The sequence below is a fragment of the Lissotriton vulgaris genome, chromosome 5 (assembly GCF_964263255.1).
Source record: "Lissotriton vulgaris chromosome 5, aLisVul1.2, whole genome shotgun sequence".
Classification (NCBI taxonomy): Eukaryota; Metazoa; Chordata; class Amphibia; order Caudata; family Salamandridae; genus Lissotriton; species Lissotriton vulgaris.
In genome coordinates this window covers 1,771,915,306-1,771,933,034 of record NC_141693.1, presented here as the reverse complement: position 1 = coordinate 1,771,933,034, position 17,729 = coordinate 1,771,915,306, and the positions used below count along the sequence as shown (strand labels likewise).

Sequence of the window (17,729 nt, the reverse complement as noted above, 5' to 3'; positions counted from 1 at the left end):
TTTAAAAGCTCAATTTAATAATGTTGCATTGCAATTTAGTTTTGGCTTGTGTCCATTATTATGCAAATGGGTGGGCAATCTTTTTTATTATACATTAATATTAGTTAATGAATTATTATGCTAAGTATTTTTTAATTGTTATTCATTTGTTTAAATGTTTGCTTTTTTATGACTACTTTTTAAGTTTTAATTTTGAGATTCATTGTTTACTGATTTGGTTATATATTCATTGATTTATGTATTCATTAAGCATAAAACAAAGGATATGTATTTCAAGAGGGTGACTTAGGCTGACTCATGATGAAATATGTTCACAACACTTTTTACCTCTCAATCAATCACATCACGGCTATTACAACGAATCAGATTCATGTAAATGTGCCTGTTGGCCAGTCAGAACTAACTTCCATGTTGAGACTTGAGTAGTTAAGGAATGGAGGGATAACACATTTTATATTTCACGTCGATCATTTTAATAAGAGAGACACTATGATTTTCATGTTTTTATTAGAAAAAATAATATGCCTAGATAAATTAATTCAAATGCTGTAAATACAGCACCTTCTGTACAATATCCATTGTGGCTTCAGAGATTCACAATGTTCACAGTCCATATCCTTTATAAGGCAAAATAAATATTTGAAAAAATACAGACTAAAATTAACCTAATCCATAATCCTATTCAGAAATTTGCCTTCAAGAAAGCAAATTCCCCCCTCAAATCACCAAACAGTTGCCGAGTTCCACCAGTGGAGTATTTGTAGTATCTCTGACTTGAACAACATCCCACTCAGCCCAGCAGGTGCCCATGTAAAGGAATGTTTGGACCAACCCACCTCAACAACACCTGCTGAAGCTAGGATTTAACTTGTGTTTTAGGCCTGGTTGACAGATTTGTTCGTTTGCTCATTGGACAGTCTTCTTTTGCCAATCTTTCCTTCCAATCAGATGTCATTCTGGGATTCTGCGCTCAGCGGAATATGATAAATGCGCCTCCATGAAGCAGGAAGTGGGGGCCATGCTTTATTGGGTAGCACTTCCTCATAAGCTCAATGTTATAATGTTTCTATCTCTCCTCACTAGGGGCTGCTGGATTTTCACCACCTCATAAGTCTGTATATTGTATGAATGGTGTCAGCTTTATGGAGAAGATTAATTTGTTTATATCGTATGTCCTCAGGCTGAATTCTTCAATCTTGCCAAACCTTGTGTCTGTATCTTTGGCACTTTTTCAAACTTCAGCAGCTTTTGAAATTTCATCCTCATGATGTGAAGTGTAGAGAGTCTGTGCTCCCAGCTCTTTCTGGAATTGTCTGAGAAAGGCCCCAGTGCCGGACAGCACGCAACAATCTCTATGACCTGCAGCACACACTGGATCCAGGCACTAAGGAGAGGATATCTTCCCTGTAACGTTGAGGCCCAGAGCGTTGAACCTCAGCTGGAGTGATACACATTGTCCAACACAATGGACATTTCAGACGCCCTCCTATAAAGCTTTCTTGTCCTGGTGGCTCAGGGCCTGTGACACACAGTAAGGGATGATCCCAACGACAACCAGTGGCACAGATGCGCTCTTACAGAACGACAGCACATAGAACAGCAGCTCCACCTTCGTCGGTGGTTTGAAGGAGTCAAAGAGGTGGAGGACGATGAGGGAGGAGACGATGCAGTACAGACGGAAAGTGACCTGTGCCCCTTGCTTCCCTTGGCAGCTCTCCTGGTACATGCGTGAGTTGAGAGCCAGCCCCAGGCCGCAGAAGATTCCCAGGTTCCTGAGCAGGCCAGCGAAGGGGGTGGTGTCGATGTGGATCCACTCGGGCTTGGAACACCAGCGCTTAGCTTTCTCCAGTGTCCAGAGAAGGTCTACTCCCAGGGCTTTCAGAATGAGGTAGAATCCCAGGGCGAAGGCGAAGAGGAAGAGGGTGGTGGAGAGGTATTTCTTCAAACTTGTCTTGTAGATGGAAGGGATGTGGTGAAAAGCTTCAGCAACGGCCATTCCTGTAAACGCAAAAGAAAGGACAAATGGTATGAATATTTTTAACAATATTTACGAAAATGCCAAGACTCAGAGAAGGACACTTGCACAACATAAGCAAAAATAGCTTTAGCACAAAGACCAGAATGAATCCCAAGAATCATAAAAATCAGACTTTCTAAGACTATTGAGTAACACAATAAGTTACACCAAAGATTTGCACTTGGATATCATAGATCTCTTCTGCTTTGTGCCTGGCCACAACTGTCCCATCTTACAAACACATATCAGCCTGATTGTTATGGTCTCTAAAGGCATTTCGGAATAGTGTTTGCTATTCCAAGCGAAACTGTTCACTGTTCGCCTTCTCCTGCTTACGCTGGTTATTGGTACCCCAGTACAAAGGTAAGGGGGAATAGGAACCTTCATAATACTAACCTGAAATGACTCCGGTGATCACTTGGTGAGGAAAGTGAGCCGCGAGGAATATCCTGGACAAACAAACACAGATCTGAACCGCCCAGAATCCTGTCCAGACCGCACTGCGGAGACACCTGGAACACAAGAGGTGGTAGCACATTAAGTTAAAGGGAACTAGGCAATGTAGTAATCAGAATTTTACAAACAGAATATAAACTACCACATGGGTAGTTGGAGTAAGGAAGGTTCAAACTTGCATTAAGGTTTGCAAAGGCAGCAGGACAAGCCCCTCATGTCCATGTTTGCCAGCAGCTGTTGAGAACCTCATTACAAGTGTATATGGGGTATCAACAGGGAATATGCCCAGGAAAAACATATACCACAGGGTAGGACAATCCCTGTAGCAATATTTCATGTGATTCTGTGTTTTTATCCTCAGAGTGAGCAATCTCTGCAGGAATCCGGGCTTTACTCTAAAGTCCTGTACGCACAAGCATGTGAATTGTTTACATTTAAGAAAATGACTAATCTTTGCCTAAGTACACGCAACTTGATTGCCAGTACTTTAGGGGGAGGTAATAAAGAATAAACACTGGCAAAGCCATTAGCTCAGGTGCTGGCTGCTTTCCTTTTAATTAGTAATTGCTTATTTTGTATTTGTTTTTTTGGGGGGGGGGGAGGTGGGGAGTTTTAAAACATACACCATGTCATTGTATCCCTAACTTTGAAAGGAACTACTTTTGGTGAGTTACTACTTCTTGTAAAAGGGAAGGATGTTGTCACTCATAGTTATTGCCTGAAGTGTGCTTAACTACCGTCCATGCTGAAGTGGGAAGAAAGAAAATGTGTATAACATCAAAGGGTCTTTGCTAACATCAGACCGCATGGCTCGCTCAGTCAGCCAAATGATGGTCTCCCTTTCTCTCTGCCTCTCTGTTCAAGAAGTTGTCCACTCTTGTTGTCATCACTGGTCTACAAGACAATGTCTCCACTTGTAATGGGCAGGACACATCTGAAAACAGTAGGTCTTCTCTTGTTCAATCAGGAGAACAGATATTCCACCGACCAATAAGCTAAATAAGAGATATTCTGCCTACACAGGATGGGAAAAACGCAGGTAATAAGAAAGAAAATCAATGGTTGATTTATGTTACTGGTGGTGATGAATGGCTCTAGATTAAAATGGCCCCAAAGCGAGTGATTGGGCCTGAATTTGAGAAAGCATTTAGAGAATTTTAGTCCTAAAATTGTTTGCTCAGTAGGAGGCATCTAGACTGAAGATAAAGACAAGACTTGGACATGGTCAGTGTGATATCTCTTTAGCTGCTCTTTGTCACCCTAATGAACTCTGCAGTCACAAAGTACCCCTTTAGATGCTTCACGTGCCACCTCGCTTGCTTTTCATCACTCACCAGTTCTTGAACGTGGGTGGGTTCTTCTTCAGCATGATGGACAGAAGCGATGTCACCATCACGTAGTAAACTCCAGCGGCTCCCATAGCGTGGCCAGAGGGACTTCCTGTGGAAATGAAACAGCGCATTGTGGTTAAGTTGGGCCTGCTTTGCAATCTTTATGAGACTGCCCACAGGGCGCGCAAATTCTTCAGGGGCACAATGAATCAGGTCACAATGGTAACATTTTTTTTTTGCCTTATTTTCCGACTGACGTAATAATAACACCGTGAAACACAGCTCACACTCATCCTAGAGAATTTGAGCATTTATTAGGGGTATTCACTTCTCTAACCCAAACGTTACACGGACCAACTCATGTTGTAAGTAAAGACATCAGCAGCTTAGGTGGGTGCATTTTAGGGTATTGTAGAGCCATGATAGGTGGGAGACAGTAAAAACAACATCTAATTGTTGGCCACCAGATAATTTTTACAAATAACCCACATTTATATGGAAATGCATGGCTTTTTGGGATCGAAGTTAACAGGGATGGGTTGTGTCCGGACAGCTGATTGTCAGCCCTATTGACACTTAAGAGAGAGCAGATAAGCTTTGCGGGCATTCTAGAACTCAGGACGGTAAAGACTACACGCTCATTACCAGAGAATGCATGCCAGAGGAAGGCGCAGTCTGGACTGATGGACATAAATCAGAAAGAAGGACAAGATGGCCATGGTTCGACTGGACAATGTTGCTTGGCTGGGCTCAGAGGAGGAGCGGTGGTAAGGTGTTAAGCGAGTTACTGAGGGACAGTCTTGTGGATAACCGAAGTAAGGAGTTTTCATAGGCAGTAAACCAGCCAGTTAGGAAGTGGTGGATGTGTGTGTCTACCCAGTTTTAGGACAGGAGAGTTGATTGTTAGGAGACTTTGAGTACTGTGAGAAGCCGGCTAGCAGGAATTTATAGTAGTCCTGCATAGTCATGACCACAGAGTTAATGAGTGACTTGGCGGTCTGGAAGGGGCTGGAGCAGTAGATATTTCTGAGATTCAATGCCAGGGATATTGGTGCGCAAGTGGTGATTAAGGATTATAGTTGCACTTTGGAGTTGGACAGTGCATTTTTGGAAATAGAGGATCCCTGGGCTACGTCACTATCATCATTTTCCTTCGGTCCCGAACTTATTTATTGGAATCCCACACTTCAGGCAGTGTTTCAGGTAACGAATACGTAATCTTTGATTCAAGTGAATAGGCAATCGTGCAAGTGTTTCTGGACGTTGAGTTGACTTAGGATGAGGAGACATTTAACAAAGTAGTTGCAACATATGTATTCAATTATAATGGATGATAACTAAATAATACATGTGAACACAGCTATCTGTGTGAAAAAAAATCAAAATGTATAAACAATTGGGGCTCTCTTGTTACATAAAGTAGTCTACTTCAGCCCTAACAATTTTTCAAATTAATATTTTCCAAAAGCCGGGTTCCTTTTCTCTGTAGATCAGTGGTTATCTAAAAGATTACAGACTACATACAAATCATACTTTATTTCATAGGAACTCAGGTGCTTACCTGGACCGGTCTCGCAGGTGACCGGGTACTGCTCGATGACTGGCGCTGACGTGTTGTTGTAATAATTGGTGTCGTGGACCCACCAGTACGGTCTCTGCCCAAACAGGATCCTGCAAATTTAAATTGAGGGATTAATGGGAGACAGAGACTAAAGTCAAACCACAAGAGTTTCAGCTGTCATGCACACAGGTATTAGCTGATAAGATAACTGAATCGGTTGAGATTCCCATACAGTGATTTTTTTTCTTGCTCCACCTTAGAGCACCCACTGACTTCCAGAAGCTCCCATTAAAGACAAGGTGTTTGCAGGAGACGGACAGTGATACAGTGAGACAGTAATAGCTCTGTCCTACAGCGGCCATGACACATGGGAACCCTGGTCCAAGCAAGCAGAGATTTCTATCTTGCATATGAGCAGGGCTGTGTGTAAAAGGCTGAGATTTCAGAACTGAAAGGAAAGAACCTTTTCACAGAAGTCAGCCCTGGCTATGTCAGGTCCACCAACCAAGGCCCAAAGGGAAGAAGCGCTGAGCCGCCAATCCTGCTGTCATAATGCACTGGAGAGAGGCTTGATTTATTCACAGGGTCACTCCTCATGTCCTATTTACAGAAACAATGAGGTGAACCAGATGTAAGTCGACGTTCTGATCAAGCTGTGAGGTCAATTAAGCCTTTACAGTGACTTGTGCCACTGGGCTGATTCAAGGGATTCTGGACCCATATAAACTGGCCATTTTGCAGCCTACTCTACTCCATAAAGCGATGGGCTACAACTACACTTTGAATACTACTTTATAATAGTGTAGTAATTTGAGATGCTAAAAATACCCACCACAATTTACATTTATGTGGGATGGATGCAAATTTTTTGTTTTCATCGATGATCCGTACACATGGTCAAGGGACAATGTGGGCTATTTTCATAGTTTTCCAATTTTTCACTCTCAATGACCAACAGCTTAAGGCTTGTTGCGAGAGCATAAAATGCAAGTCAGCTCCAACCTGGATGCAATGAAAAAACCTTCACAATAATATGTTGTTTGCAGTACCCCTAAGATTTAAATAAAGTAGCGAACAAGGTGCTTCTTTCTCTGTATTATTTCTCCCCTGTGAACCTAGGAGTATGTTGCATTGTCTTGATCAACTTTTATTAAAGACATAGAGATGACTAAAGTCCCTTGCATTTTGAAAAAATAACAATATGACTTTCAATTATTATATTTCAAAAGTGGTCTATTTCCTGTTTTACCTCAAAGGACTTTCGGGTATCGATTTAATTGATGTACATTTTTCAAAAATTTAGAAAACAATAACCTGTTTTTTGATGGAGCACGCAAGCTTATCGTGCAAAATTCCAAACCAAGGGCTGAATTTGCACTCCAGTACAGAACTTTAAATGCCTCAGAATAGAAATATTCTAATATCCTTATGGGACAATTGCTTCTTAGAAGAAGGATTTATAGAAACATTTCTACTTAAAAGCCAGCCTTTAACATCCAATCAGATGGCAATCTCTTAAAGAATGATGAGCCCATCACCTACTTTCAAAGTCTAGTCAGTGTAACAGTTAGTTGTTGCTTTATCGTGTAATAACATCATTAGATTACTTGCACTTACCTATATTTCACAACCATTTACTTACACAAACACACCTGTACAATATTCTACAATGCACAAGGAGCCACTAAAAACTCTAATTTCCCAATAAGGTCATTTTTAAACTGCTGAAAAAGTCTATTGAAAACTTATAATACCTCTGGAGTCGCACAGGGGTTTAAAATGGGAGTAATTTACTTCCTATCTTTCACAGTGGGTGTGAAATGATATCTTAGGAGAGTACAAAAGTAATTCCTCCCCATCGTCCTGGCTGCAGGATGTGAGTCCCTCACTCCAGTCAGTTATCCTTCTGTGACAATGTATGCTGGTACCTCTAGTACTCCATAAAGTCCGACTGCGATACTTTCTTGCGTTGAATTAGAAAAGCATGGACTTGGGGGCTGATGCAAGCTTCTCCCATTGTAGGTTAGTTTAGTTCTTGAAACCTAGCCTTTGTTGAAGAAAAGTGAAAATGTCTCTTCTCTGGAAGTAGAGGCTAAGCTCAAGACCCAAATCTCACGATTAACAAGGAATCTAGGATAATCTTTTGCTTTCACAATCACAATGCACAATCTTTGAGCAATGACTACTGTAAGCAAAAAATATTGATAAAAGCAATCACAAATGAACCCACAAAACACTCCTAGATCTGGACTTAAGGATTGGTCATGGCTGCCCGCGACTGGGCATACATGTTTTTCGCAGAGCTTATGTTTCTAAATTCATAGCACGAAGCCGAGTCCTGAGACTGTGGTGGGATATTATCCACAATGCATATTATTCTCAAAATGTTCAGTCTTTGAGGTTGGTATTGATTCTACCAATTTTCCCCATCGCCGGTGCTCTGTTAACGTATTTCAGGTAGATGTCGGGTCAGAGTCGGTAGCAGGTAGACAGCCTTTTGTTAATGGTGGCGTGGTATGAAACAACGGAAAACTACACAAAATGGAAGGCCACCATAATGTTAATTCCAAGATATCATGATGCTTGAATATTATGGTCAAAATGGCGAGGACCAAAAAATCAACAAGACATGCATATATAGTGGTTTTAGGTTTACTTTACTGAACTCCACATCTGTGTACCTTGACGATTTATGCATCAAGGTACGTAGATGTGGAGTTAAGAATAATACATCTAAAGTTAAACTCTATATTTTTATCTTCTTTATTTTGGCCACGATATTTTGATAGTATGATGTTTCTGTAGTTGATATTTCAAAATATAAACCAAAAAATATTCTCTGTATCTGATTGAGATATCTATAGACTCCATAATATAATACATTTTGAACCTTTCATGAATGAAATATTTTCAGTGGGTTCTGTCCCGAATTAGAGTTGGGAAGGGCCAGCCACACCTAGGAATGAAGGAAACCACTCATCTGGGGGTGCCAGGCAATCCTGGCAATGAGGCAAGAAGGGGGGAAAGGTCAAACCGTCTATGAAGCCAACATCTTCCACCAGCCCTGAACTGGGATGAGTTAACAGCGCCATGATCCCGCGGACAGAGTACTCACCATTTGAAGAGGAGGTTGAGCCAGTCGCCGATGACGGCCACCCAGATGAGCTTGATGCCCACCGCCTCGCACAGGTGGAACCAGATGGGGAAGAAGACGAAGAAGGTGTTGCGCAGGTCGGCGGCGAAGGAGACGAACATGAACCAGTCCTGGGAGCTCTTGTAGTTCACCTGGAGGTACTGCACCATCTGGGCGCCGGAGTCGTGGAGGAGGTCCATGCTGGTCTCCATGTTAGCGCTATAGTTAGACCTTTTGGGCTGGTGGGGGCTCTGTCGATATCTCTCTGTCGCCTCTGCTGACCCTGCACTGCTCCTGCTCTGCTCTGCTGCTCCCTTTATACCATCCAGACCTCTTGTTTGCCGTTCAGTGATGTCACAGCCAATGATCTTTGGACCCAAAAACACTTTCAACAGAATGAAGAAAACAGCCAAAGGCTGGAACATCGACGTAGGTGGCGCACACGTACGAAGACGACCTTGTGTGAAAAAAACACCCTGCTCGCCACTCTCTGCACCAGTGGCGCAGTAACCCCTTGTCTCTCGGGTTTCACGTGAAGGGCATTTTTATTGATTCAGAAATAACCTGTAAAAGCACCTGCCATACACAGGCCTTGGACTCCCAGTGCATGTTATCGATCACAGGGTGCCGAGGAAAGGGAGTCATTGCACAGGTGACCAAAGTTAGGATGAGTTTCCACTGAAAACCTGATGAAGTATTCTTTAAAACTTTATAATCCTCGTGAAGTTTTCGAAAGGTATGGAAATTTTGGAAAACAACTGATTTGAGGAAAATCTCCATGTAACAGAAAAAGCTCTTAGCACAGAAAATTCCTGCGGCAAAAATATTTTTGGGAGAACCTTTCCAGCTGCAATGTGAACTTCGTAAGGTGGTGCAGTTTGTCACCTAATCAGAATTTTTCAGGCAAAATGATAATTTCACACACTTCTAGCCTGCAGTTTGTTTCTCTGCCCAGATAGCCAAAGAACTTTGCACCAGCAGCAATTGGCTTCTCACAATAACACTGATTTCTTCAAAGAGCCGGTGTCTTTCTGCATCGCATCAAGGCCATAGTTAGTCACAAATCTGTTGTAAAATATTTTTCCTTGAAGACCTGCCAGTCTTGTCATTAGGGTGGACTCGTGGCTGGCACTTTAGTCCATCCTAGACAGCTGTGGGTAATATGTCATCATTCGCCCAATCCTATGCGGCATAGTAACAAGCGACAGGGTCTCCCCTAAAAAACAAGCATTGGAAATGCAATAGGTCTCGCATTAGGAAAGTTTGAGCTATTGATATTGTAAATGACACTTTTTTATTTATGTGTTGGTTTTGAAAGTAGCAAAATTAATAGCTTTGTCAGTTACAATGTCAATAGTTTTAACTTTTGCAAATGTGACACCTATAGCATTTGTAATGCAATGTGTGTTGTATTTACGTGACTTAGATGTATTGATATTACAAATAACAATGGCTTTTAATTTTGTAAATAATTAATGCTTAAATAAAAGTTATTGTAATTTATAATGGCAATAGCTTAAACGTTTGTAAATAACTTTTGTGAAGATTATGTTCAGTGTATTTTATTGTGACGAAAATCCAAGAACATTGCATTTGCACCTAAACACACACAGAGCCACACACATATAGATGTGGTGGTGGTGGATCTGGGGGATATGGTGGTGGTGGATGTGGTGGTGGATGTGGTGGTGGATGTGGTGGCGGTGGTGATGGTGGATGTGGGGGTGGATGTGGTGGAGGTGGTGGATGTGGTGGTGATGTGGTGGATGTGGTGGTGGTGGATGTGGTGATGTGGATGTGGTGAAAGTGGTGGTGGATGTGGTGGTGGTGGTTGTGGATGTGGTGAAAGCGGGATACATGAGCATACATGAGCTGTCGGTACGCGAGGCCTTACGCGAGGCCTAAAAATGAACGTATGTAGAACTTGGGGAAGAGGTGATATGACTTTGTGCATAACACAGATGATAGCAGAAGAAAGGTAAATGTAATCTAAGTGGATTCCGAGGTGGCAAATTGGTGCTCTTTTAATCATGGATAATGGCTGAAATATTTTTTGAAAATGTTCAAGAAAGATGTATTCAGATTTTTTTGAATTATTGAGATGAAGGTGCAAGCATTATGTGTAGAAGGGTGTTGCTCCATTTTCAAGGCGTAATACAGGTTTGCTTCCTTGATATTTTATTTTTCACACTCCACCTATAAGTTAGCGATCTGTTAGCTCATTGTATTGGTTTAGATCAAGGGAGGTGTTTGGATGAAAAGCTTCTGATCTAGAGCATGGCTGTTGTATTGAATGACATGGATGTTACACACTCAACGACATGCTTTAGTTTCTGGAACAATTGACTATTTCAATTTCAATGACAGCTCAGAAACTGGCTTTAGACTTGATTGCAGTAGTCATGCATTGAATAAGGGATGTGCAAAACCAAAATGTCTCTCTAGTAAACTTTTCGTAATACTTGCGAATGCATAATTGCTACCTGGAGTTAGCAGAGTTTTTTACATTTGTGTTTTCAAATTAAAATCAGGACTTTTGCTTCCCTTTTAAAATGTCGTGAGAAAATAAAGATCTCCAACATCCATCAAATTCGCGAGGCAAGTGGTGTTGAAATAAAATTGCGAGAAAGGAGTTCAACCACTTTCAGTGCCAACTTGCACTGAGAAATAATAATGTCATTTTGCAGGGAAAACTGCGAACTGACAAACATGAGGAAATGAAGAAAAAAAGTCGGGGAACATATGAAGGGCAATAATCGGGCACCGTGTTAGACTTTCCTCACATATTAAAATCTATGCAGGCAACATTAACCGTTTGTATCCTGCCTCCTAGAGGATGTTTGGAAGAAAGTGGTGGGAAATACTAACCTATTTGAATGATAGAGGGTTGGTTACAAGAGAGTGACGAATACAAGAGAAGGTCAAAGCACAAAGCCCGTCCAAGATATAGTCTCATAGCCAATAAAAGGCACGTCCTTAGCACTGGACAGGAGCAGGGAGAGGTTTTGCTTGTGATCGTGCTGAGTTGGAGGCCGTGCTGCACGTAAACAGAATGGCTCGTTTTCCGCTGTCTTCGCTTTAACAGCCCCGCCAAAAGTCTTGGCCGACAACGGCGGTCCCACTAGGAAGTTATGACGAACATAAGAGGCCCCCAGAGGGGTCTCTCACACGCACCATTTGCAAGCAGCAACATTTGAAATTAATTGGCCATTAAGGGAAACACAATGCCGATTGGGAAAGCAACAACTGCAGAGCAGTCTCACAAAGATGCTTACTGCCGGCTGAAAACACGCACAGAAGCAGCTCTTTGCCCACTCACACTGCCTATCGCCATCTTTAACCACATGAGCGCCCATGACCTATATCGTCACGGACGCCTCTCCACAGTGCACACCGGTGTGTTAAAAAATACTAGCTAACATCCTGCACACCCCAAAACGTGGAACTCAGCAAATTGTTCTTTTAACGCAGGTTTATCTCCCTAGTTATTGAGAAAAAATCAGACAGACACAGACGTGCGTTTTCACAGGAAGACAAAAGTAAAGAAGGTTGTGCTGGGAGAGAGAGAGTGGGGAGGAGAGTAGGAGGAGGAGGGGGGCCAAAAGAGACAAGACGGAGGGAAGGTAGAGAAGGGGAGGGGGGAGGAGAAATGCGACACGGCGGGCAGGGGAGGGGGCGGAGCGGGGAGAGGTGCGACACGGCAGGCAGGGGAGGAGAGTAGGAGGAGGAGGGGGGAGGAGAGTAGGAGGAGGAGGGGGGAGGAGAGTAGGGGAGGCACGGCCTAGCGGCCGTGCAACCAAGAAGTGAGGGGGCGGAGCTGGGGGAGGCTGTGAGAGAGAGAGTGGGCAAGGCAGGCGGCTGGGGGCATGTGCACGGGAATAGTTCACTCAACTGTTTCTCTGAAAACACAGGCGCGGACTGCGTTTTATCCGGGCCAGTTGCAATTGGTCTAAGGTGCCCAGATGGAGTCACGCAGAGTTCGGCCTTGCGGTTCTTTCTGATGGAGGTGGTCGAGAGGTTGCTTAACCACCGTTTGATGGATGTTGCCATGATTTGCCTAAGTGAGCAGCGAGGGCGGTTAGAAAAAAGAGCGGGAAACAGGCACAGAAGAAGGGGAGTGGGTGCGCATGGCGGAAAGAGGGGGGCGGGCCCGGCAGAGGGAGGGGGTTGCGGAAGGCGCGAGGAGGAGGGGGCGCGCGCGCTTCGGTCGGGGTTACTCGTGTGAGTGTTTGGAATTTCAATGCGATTACGATTTGCGCTCGAGAACAGTGACGTCATAGACACGGTCGTAGACGCGGTGCGCTGCCAGTCGTCTGTGAGAAAAGAGTGATGCTTGCGGGCGACACCAAAGTGGCACTCATAAAACTGTCTAAGCTTCGGGCCGGAGCCCTGCCGTAACAAATCGCTCGGCTTCATTCTTTTCACTGTGCCGGAGAATGGTGCCACATAATTTGTTATTTTATACACAGGTGGATGCTCTTTTTCGGCTATCACGTGGGTGGTAATGGTAGCATCCGCGCATGCGCAGCTATGCTTCACCGTGTGCATGTTCACTCCAGGCCTTTCGTTCCCAAAAGCTGCACCTCTGGGTTATCGAAAGAGGAAGAGCTCGAGTGGCTAGGGAGTGTGTCACAAGCTTAACGAAATTAGTTTGCTGCAACTTTTTTGTGCGCGATAGCAGATGTTTCAAGCAAACAAGTGAATTAACAGGCAAGCTTCTGTGTTCTGCGACACGGCGGGCAGGGGAGGGTGCGGAGCGGGGAGAGGTGCGACACGGCAGGCAGGGGAGGAGAGTAGGAGGAGGAGGGGGGAGGAGAGTAGGAGGAGGAGGGGGGAGGAGAGTAGGGGAGGCACGGCCTAGCGGCCGTGCAACCAAGAAGTGAGGGGGCGGAGCTGGGGGAGGCTGTGAGAGAGAGAGTGGGCAAGGCAGGCGGCTGGGGGCATGTGCACGCGCTTTTAAGCTCAATGCGCATGCGCATTGAGCTTAAATTTCACGGGCACTGCAAGGAATCGCCACGATTCCTTGCAAGTTGGTTAAAGAGTGTTTAAGCCCCCATAGTCTCGCAAGCTCGATGCGCATGCGCATCGACAGGCGAGACCTAAACACAAGCCATCACCCACTCACCTAGGTGGCTGCTTCATCATCAGACTGCTCCTGATTCAAACTCCATGCATGCTACTTTGAAAGGGCGTCTATATAAGTTCAGAAGCATGTTCAGACATCTTTTTTTGTTGTGCATAGCTATGTTATCTGTTGAAATTGCCTTACAGCTACCCTATATAATGTTAATGGGGGTTTCCTGCAGCTAGATTACAACCCGTGTGTTAAATGTAGGGATTTTCAATAGTTCCCCATTCTTCATTCAACACGTTTCAACCAGACCTTGGGTAACCAAGGTCTGGTCTAGGTCCAGGTCCTGGGGCGCCGGTTTTCTACAGGACCTATTGTTATCCCATCAGTTGTAGTCAGTCCCTGATTTACACTTAATTTTCACGAAAGGTGACCCTGTATCTACATAATTCATCACTCGTATGCAAACACTCACGCAGGACGCATCTCTGAATAACTAGAATGCAGTTTTTAACCACCTGACTTTGTAATTCTCCTTTAGCAACTTGCTAGATGACTTTCAATCAGCCTTTCATGCTTTTCACTTTGCAGAAATGGGACTCAAATATTCAAACAATGTCATTACATAAACTTATCTGAATCATGTATCCTTTACTCTCTTACCTATCTGCTACATTCTTTTTGGATGGTCATGTTTGAAGGTGCACAATGTAAATTACTTTTCTTTCAGTCTTTTCAACCATTTTTATGAGGATGAAAACTTTTTTCACTTTTGCAGCTTTCTCAACCTTCTTGTCGGGAATATAGCATTGTCTCACATCTAACATTACCTAGCAGGTGCATTTGTAAAGCGCACCTTCACCCAGAAGGCACCTTCTGGCTTCTGTTTACTTGTGTTTCCATTAGCCAACTCAATGGTACTCATTTTATTGGCCTTGGAAAGATGAAAGACTGAGTAGACCTTCCGGGATTTGAACCTGTGACTATGAGGTCAAACACAGATCCCTGCAGTGGATGCATTAGAGCTCTGAGCCACCAGACCAGGCTGTTCACCAATTCCCTGGCATTACCATATCTCTAGTCAAGACGGAGGTCTTAATATTACCTTATCCAATCAACTCCTGACTTCCCGACCTTTGCTGCCTCTGCCACCTCTGATCTGGCGTTAATCCTATCACTTTATTTCACTGTACGCCACTCCACTCTATACCACTCAACTCTACAACACTCCACCCCACTCCACTTTACGTCACCCCACTCTAGGCCTCTCTATGCAACTCCACTTTAAGACACTGTACTCCACTGTGCTCCACTCTATGGCCCTCCACTCTATGACCCTCCATTCTATGACCTTCCACTCCACCCATGACAGTTTACTCAACACTGTACTCTATGCCACTCTACACCACACCAATTTACTCCACTCTATCACATTCTACTCTACAACACTCTACTCCACTCTGTGCCACTCCACTCTACTCCCCTCTATGCCACTCCACTCTATGCCAATCTACGCTATGCACTGCCACTCCATGCCACTCCACAACACTCTACACCACTTCTATGCCACTCTACTACACTCTAACATACTCCACTGTATGCTACTTTACTCCACCCCACTCTATGTCACTCCACTTTGTGCCACTCCACTGTACTTCACTCTACGATACTCTACGACACTAAACTCCACTCCACTCCATTCTACTTCATTTCACTCCACTCTATGCCCCTTCACTCTAGGCCACTCTTTTCCACTCTACACCACGCCACTCTTTGCCACTCCACTCTACAACACACTGCTCTACAACCCTCCACTCTATGAAACTCTACTTCAGTCCACTCTATGGCACTCTAAGCCACTCAACACCACTTCACACTAGGCCACTCTATTCCACTCCATCCAATGGCACTGCAGTCTACAACACCCCATGACAGTCTACACCACTCCACTCTACGATACTCCACTCTACAATACTCTATGCCACTCTAAGCCACTCTAAGCCACTCCACAATATTTTATGCCACTTTACTCCACTCATAGTCAATCTGTTCTAACATGTATATCATAATATACTGCTGTATATAACTGACACACAATTGTTTTTGTAATAATGTATATAATTGTTGTTTACTGAGCATGAAAAAGGAAATAGTTCAGAGCTCAGCCTTGTTCTTTACATCATGTTTATAACATGTTATAATAGATAGTGCATGCTATGCAGATAGTATGTGCTCGATGTGCCTTGTGAACGTTTATTGCTCACACCTTTGTCACCAGTATATGCTTCAAAACACCTTTTATTGGCTTGGTGGAAAATATGTTTTGCTTTCATTGCCCACTCCTAATCGCACTAAAAGCTGCACTCTCACCTCTCGAGTCACCCGATGAAACATATTGGCACTTACAAAACTTTATTTCCTGTACCCTTTTCCCAGTCCTCACATCTTGACTTTACTGTCTTGCTTCCATCTCCACCTTCTCATTCTCCTCCAGTTCTTACTTCCACCCCATCCCTTCCTTGTCCAGAAGTGTGTCTCAGTCAACGGGACTAAGGAAAAAGGTGAGCCTGGGTTTTTCCAACTAACACCCCGTTGAAAAAGAGGCTGCAATGGGCGGAGGTGGTTGGGATCCAAGGAGACGGAGACCATGGGCTATTGGCTCGCAGAGGGCTTCGGAGGATTAAGGGCACTGGTGGAATGACGACATTCTTAGAAGTCAACAATAGTTTGGAAGCACTTCAATCAATACTACATTTATTCGGCTTTTGAAATATAAAACCATAAAAGTACAACATGCCATAATACATACAATTAAAAAAAAATCACATAAAAGCAGATTAACCTCCGATAAAGTGAGCCAGAAGAAACCCTTCAAATCAACATGAGAATTAACGTCTCTGTGTGTTGCAAAAAGAGCTTGAGAAATGCTGGTGAAACCCTGGTGAGTTGAGCACACACCATGGGCACCATGTCACATGCAGGTATCAGGCGTCCATGCCAAGGAGACAGTGCAGAGGGTTTGGACAGCTGCGGTTTCATAATAGACAGTGGACTGATGTCCCCAGCCTGGGTTTATCATGTAAAGCCTGTGATGGCAGCGTACCGTGTTTTATCATTTACAGCATGACCAGCCCTGTTTCTCAATGGCAGATTGAGCGCAGTCTACTGACCCCTCTCCTGTAAAGTTTCAATGTTATGAGTGAGCCAGAACCTGATGCTGACATCCCATGTGTATTTCAAGTGTGCATGTTTACACAGTGAGCTACAGACTCATGTATGGTAGGAGGGCTGTGCGTGTGAGGCTGAGTTCAGAAACTGAACACTGAATGGTTTAGCATGGTACACGATGGAGGGTGGGGATAGCTTCCCCAAACAGTGTAAGTGTATTGTCTGCATTCTTGTGGCTGGAGAGTGGGATTAAGACACCGAAGTGAGGGAGGATGGTGACAAGGCAACCTGTAGACATTTAAGAATGACTTTGTTAGCAAGAGGCTGCTGATTGGTCCTTTCTGAGCACTGTCATTTGGTAGATGGTAGGGGCGAGGGATGGGACTGCAGTTTCTGTTGTTCATGGTGAGGAAGTTTCTAAGTCACTCTGGCCTTTTGGCTGTCCTTTATTATTGCATCGGAAAGCAGATGACAGCCAGGTGCAGAAATCTCACACTTGAGTGTGTCCATGGCTTGGGGTTTGCCTTTCTTGGAGACAGCCCCAGGGATACCTGATGTCAAAGACCTGATTTTATGCAAAGGTTGTGTCTACAGAACAGCCTGGAAAAGACAAATGAAAGGATAACAACTCAAACCATCTCTAAAGCACAACATATTGTTTTCACTGCCCCGGTCTGGAAAATTTGTATAAAAGTAAAATCCAATCCAACCAACTTTGCTCCACTTCCACTTTCAAAAAGAACAGATGATGGATGGAATACTAAATTAATCAAATATTCACCCGGATTCATAGATCTGGGTTAAATCCATTGTTTTTTTCACTCCACGCCATTCAAGTTTAGACCCAGCCAAATGCAAATCAGTCTTGACCCTATTCCCCATGGGAATAGTCCAGCCCAAATTTCCAGGCCTGGTCTTCCCTGTATGAGAAACAAGCGACCTTGGACCGGTTTCGGGGTAACACCCCCTCCTCAGCCAGGCTAGTTTGATTC

At 43.9% G+C, this 17,729-nt stretch overlaps 1 protein-coding gene across 1 annotated transcript; it reads right to left on the bottom strand.

The window, feature by feature from the left end:
* Positions 1 to 490: 490 nt before the first annotated feature.
* On the bottom strand, positions 491 to 8,808 carry LOC147717130 (glucose-6-phosphatase catalytic subunit 1-like). The gene is made up of 5 exons (XM_086924069.1): positions 8,481 to 8,808; positions 5,366 to 5,475; positions 3,808 to 3,913; positions 2,414 to 2,529; positions 491 to 1,998 (listed from the first exon to the last, which is right to left on the bottom strand). The coding sequence occupies exons 1-5, from the start codon at positions 8,708 to 8,710 to the stop codon at positions 1,487 to 1,489; spliced, it is 1,074 nt and encodes a 357-aa protein (XP_086780195.1). The 5' UTR covers positions 8,711 to 8,808; the 3' UTR covers positions 491 to 1,486.
* Between the last annotated feature and the right edge of the window lie 8,921 nt (positions 8,809 to 17,729).

What these genes read in the sequence shown, in the direction of transcription:
- LOC147717130 (XM_086924069.1), bottom strand. Translation starts at nt 8,710, where the DNA reads ATGGAGACCAGCATGGACCTCCTCCACGACTCCGGCGCCCAGATGGTG. An exon ending in CCACCCACGTTCAAGAACTG is followed by an intron (nt 2,530 to 3,807) that starts GTGAGTGATGAA and finishes CTTGTGTTCCAG; the next exon opens with GTGTCTCCGCAGTGCGGTCT. An exon ending in GATCACCGGAGTCATTTCAG is followed by an intron (nt 1,999 to 2,413) that starts GTTAGTATTATG and finishes TTGCGTTTACAG; the next exon opens with GAATGGCCGTTGCTGAAGCT.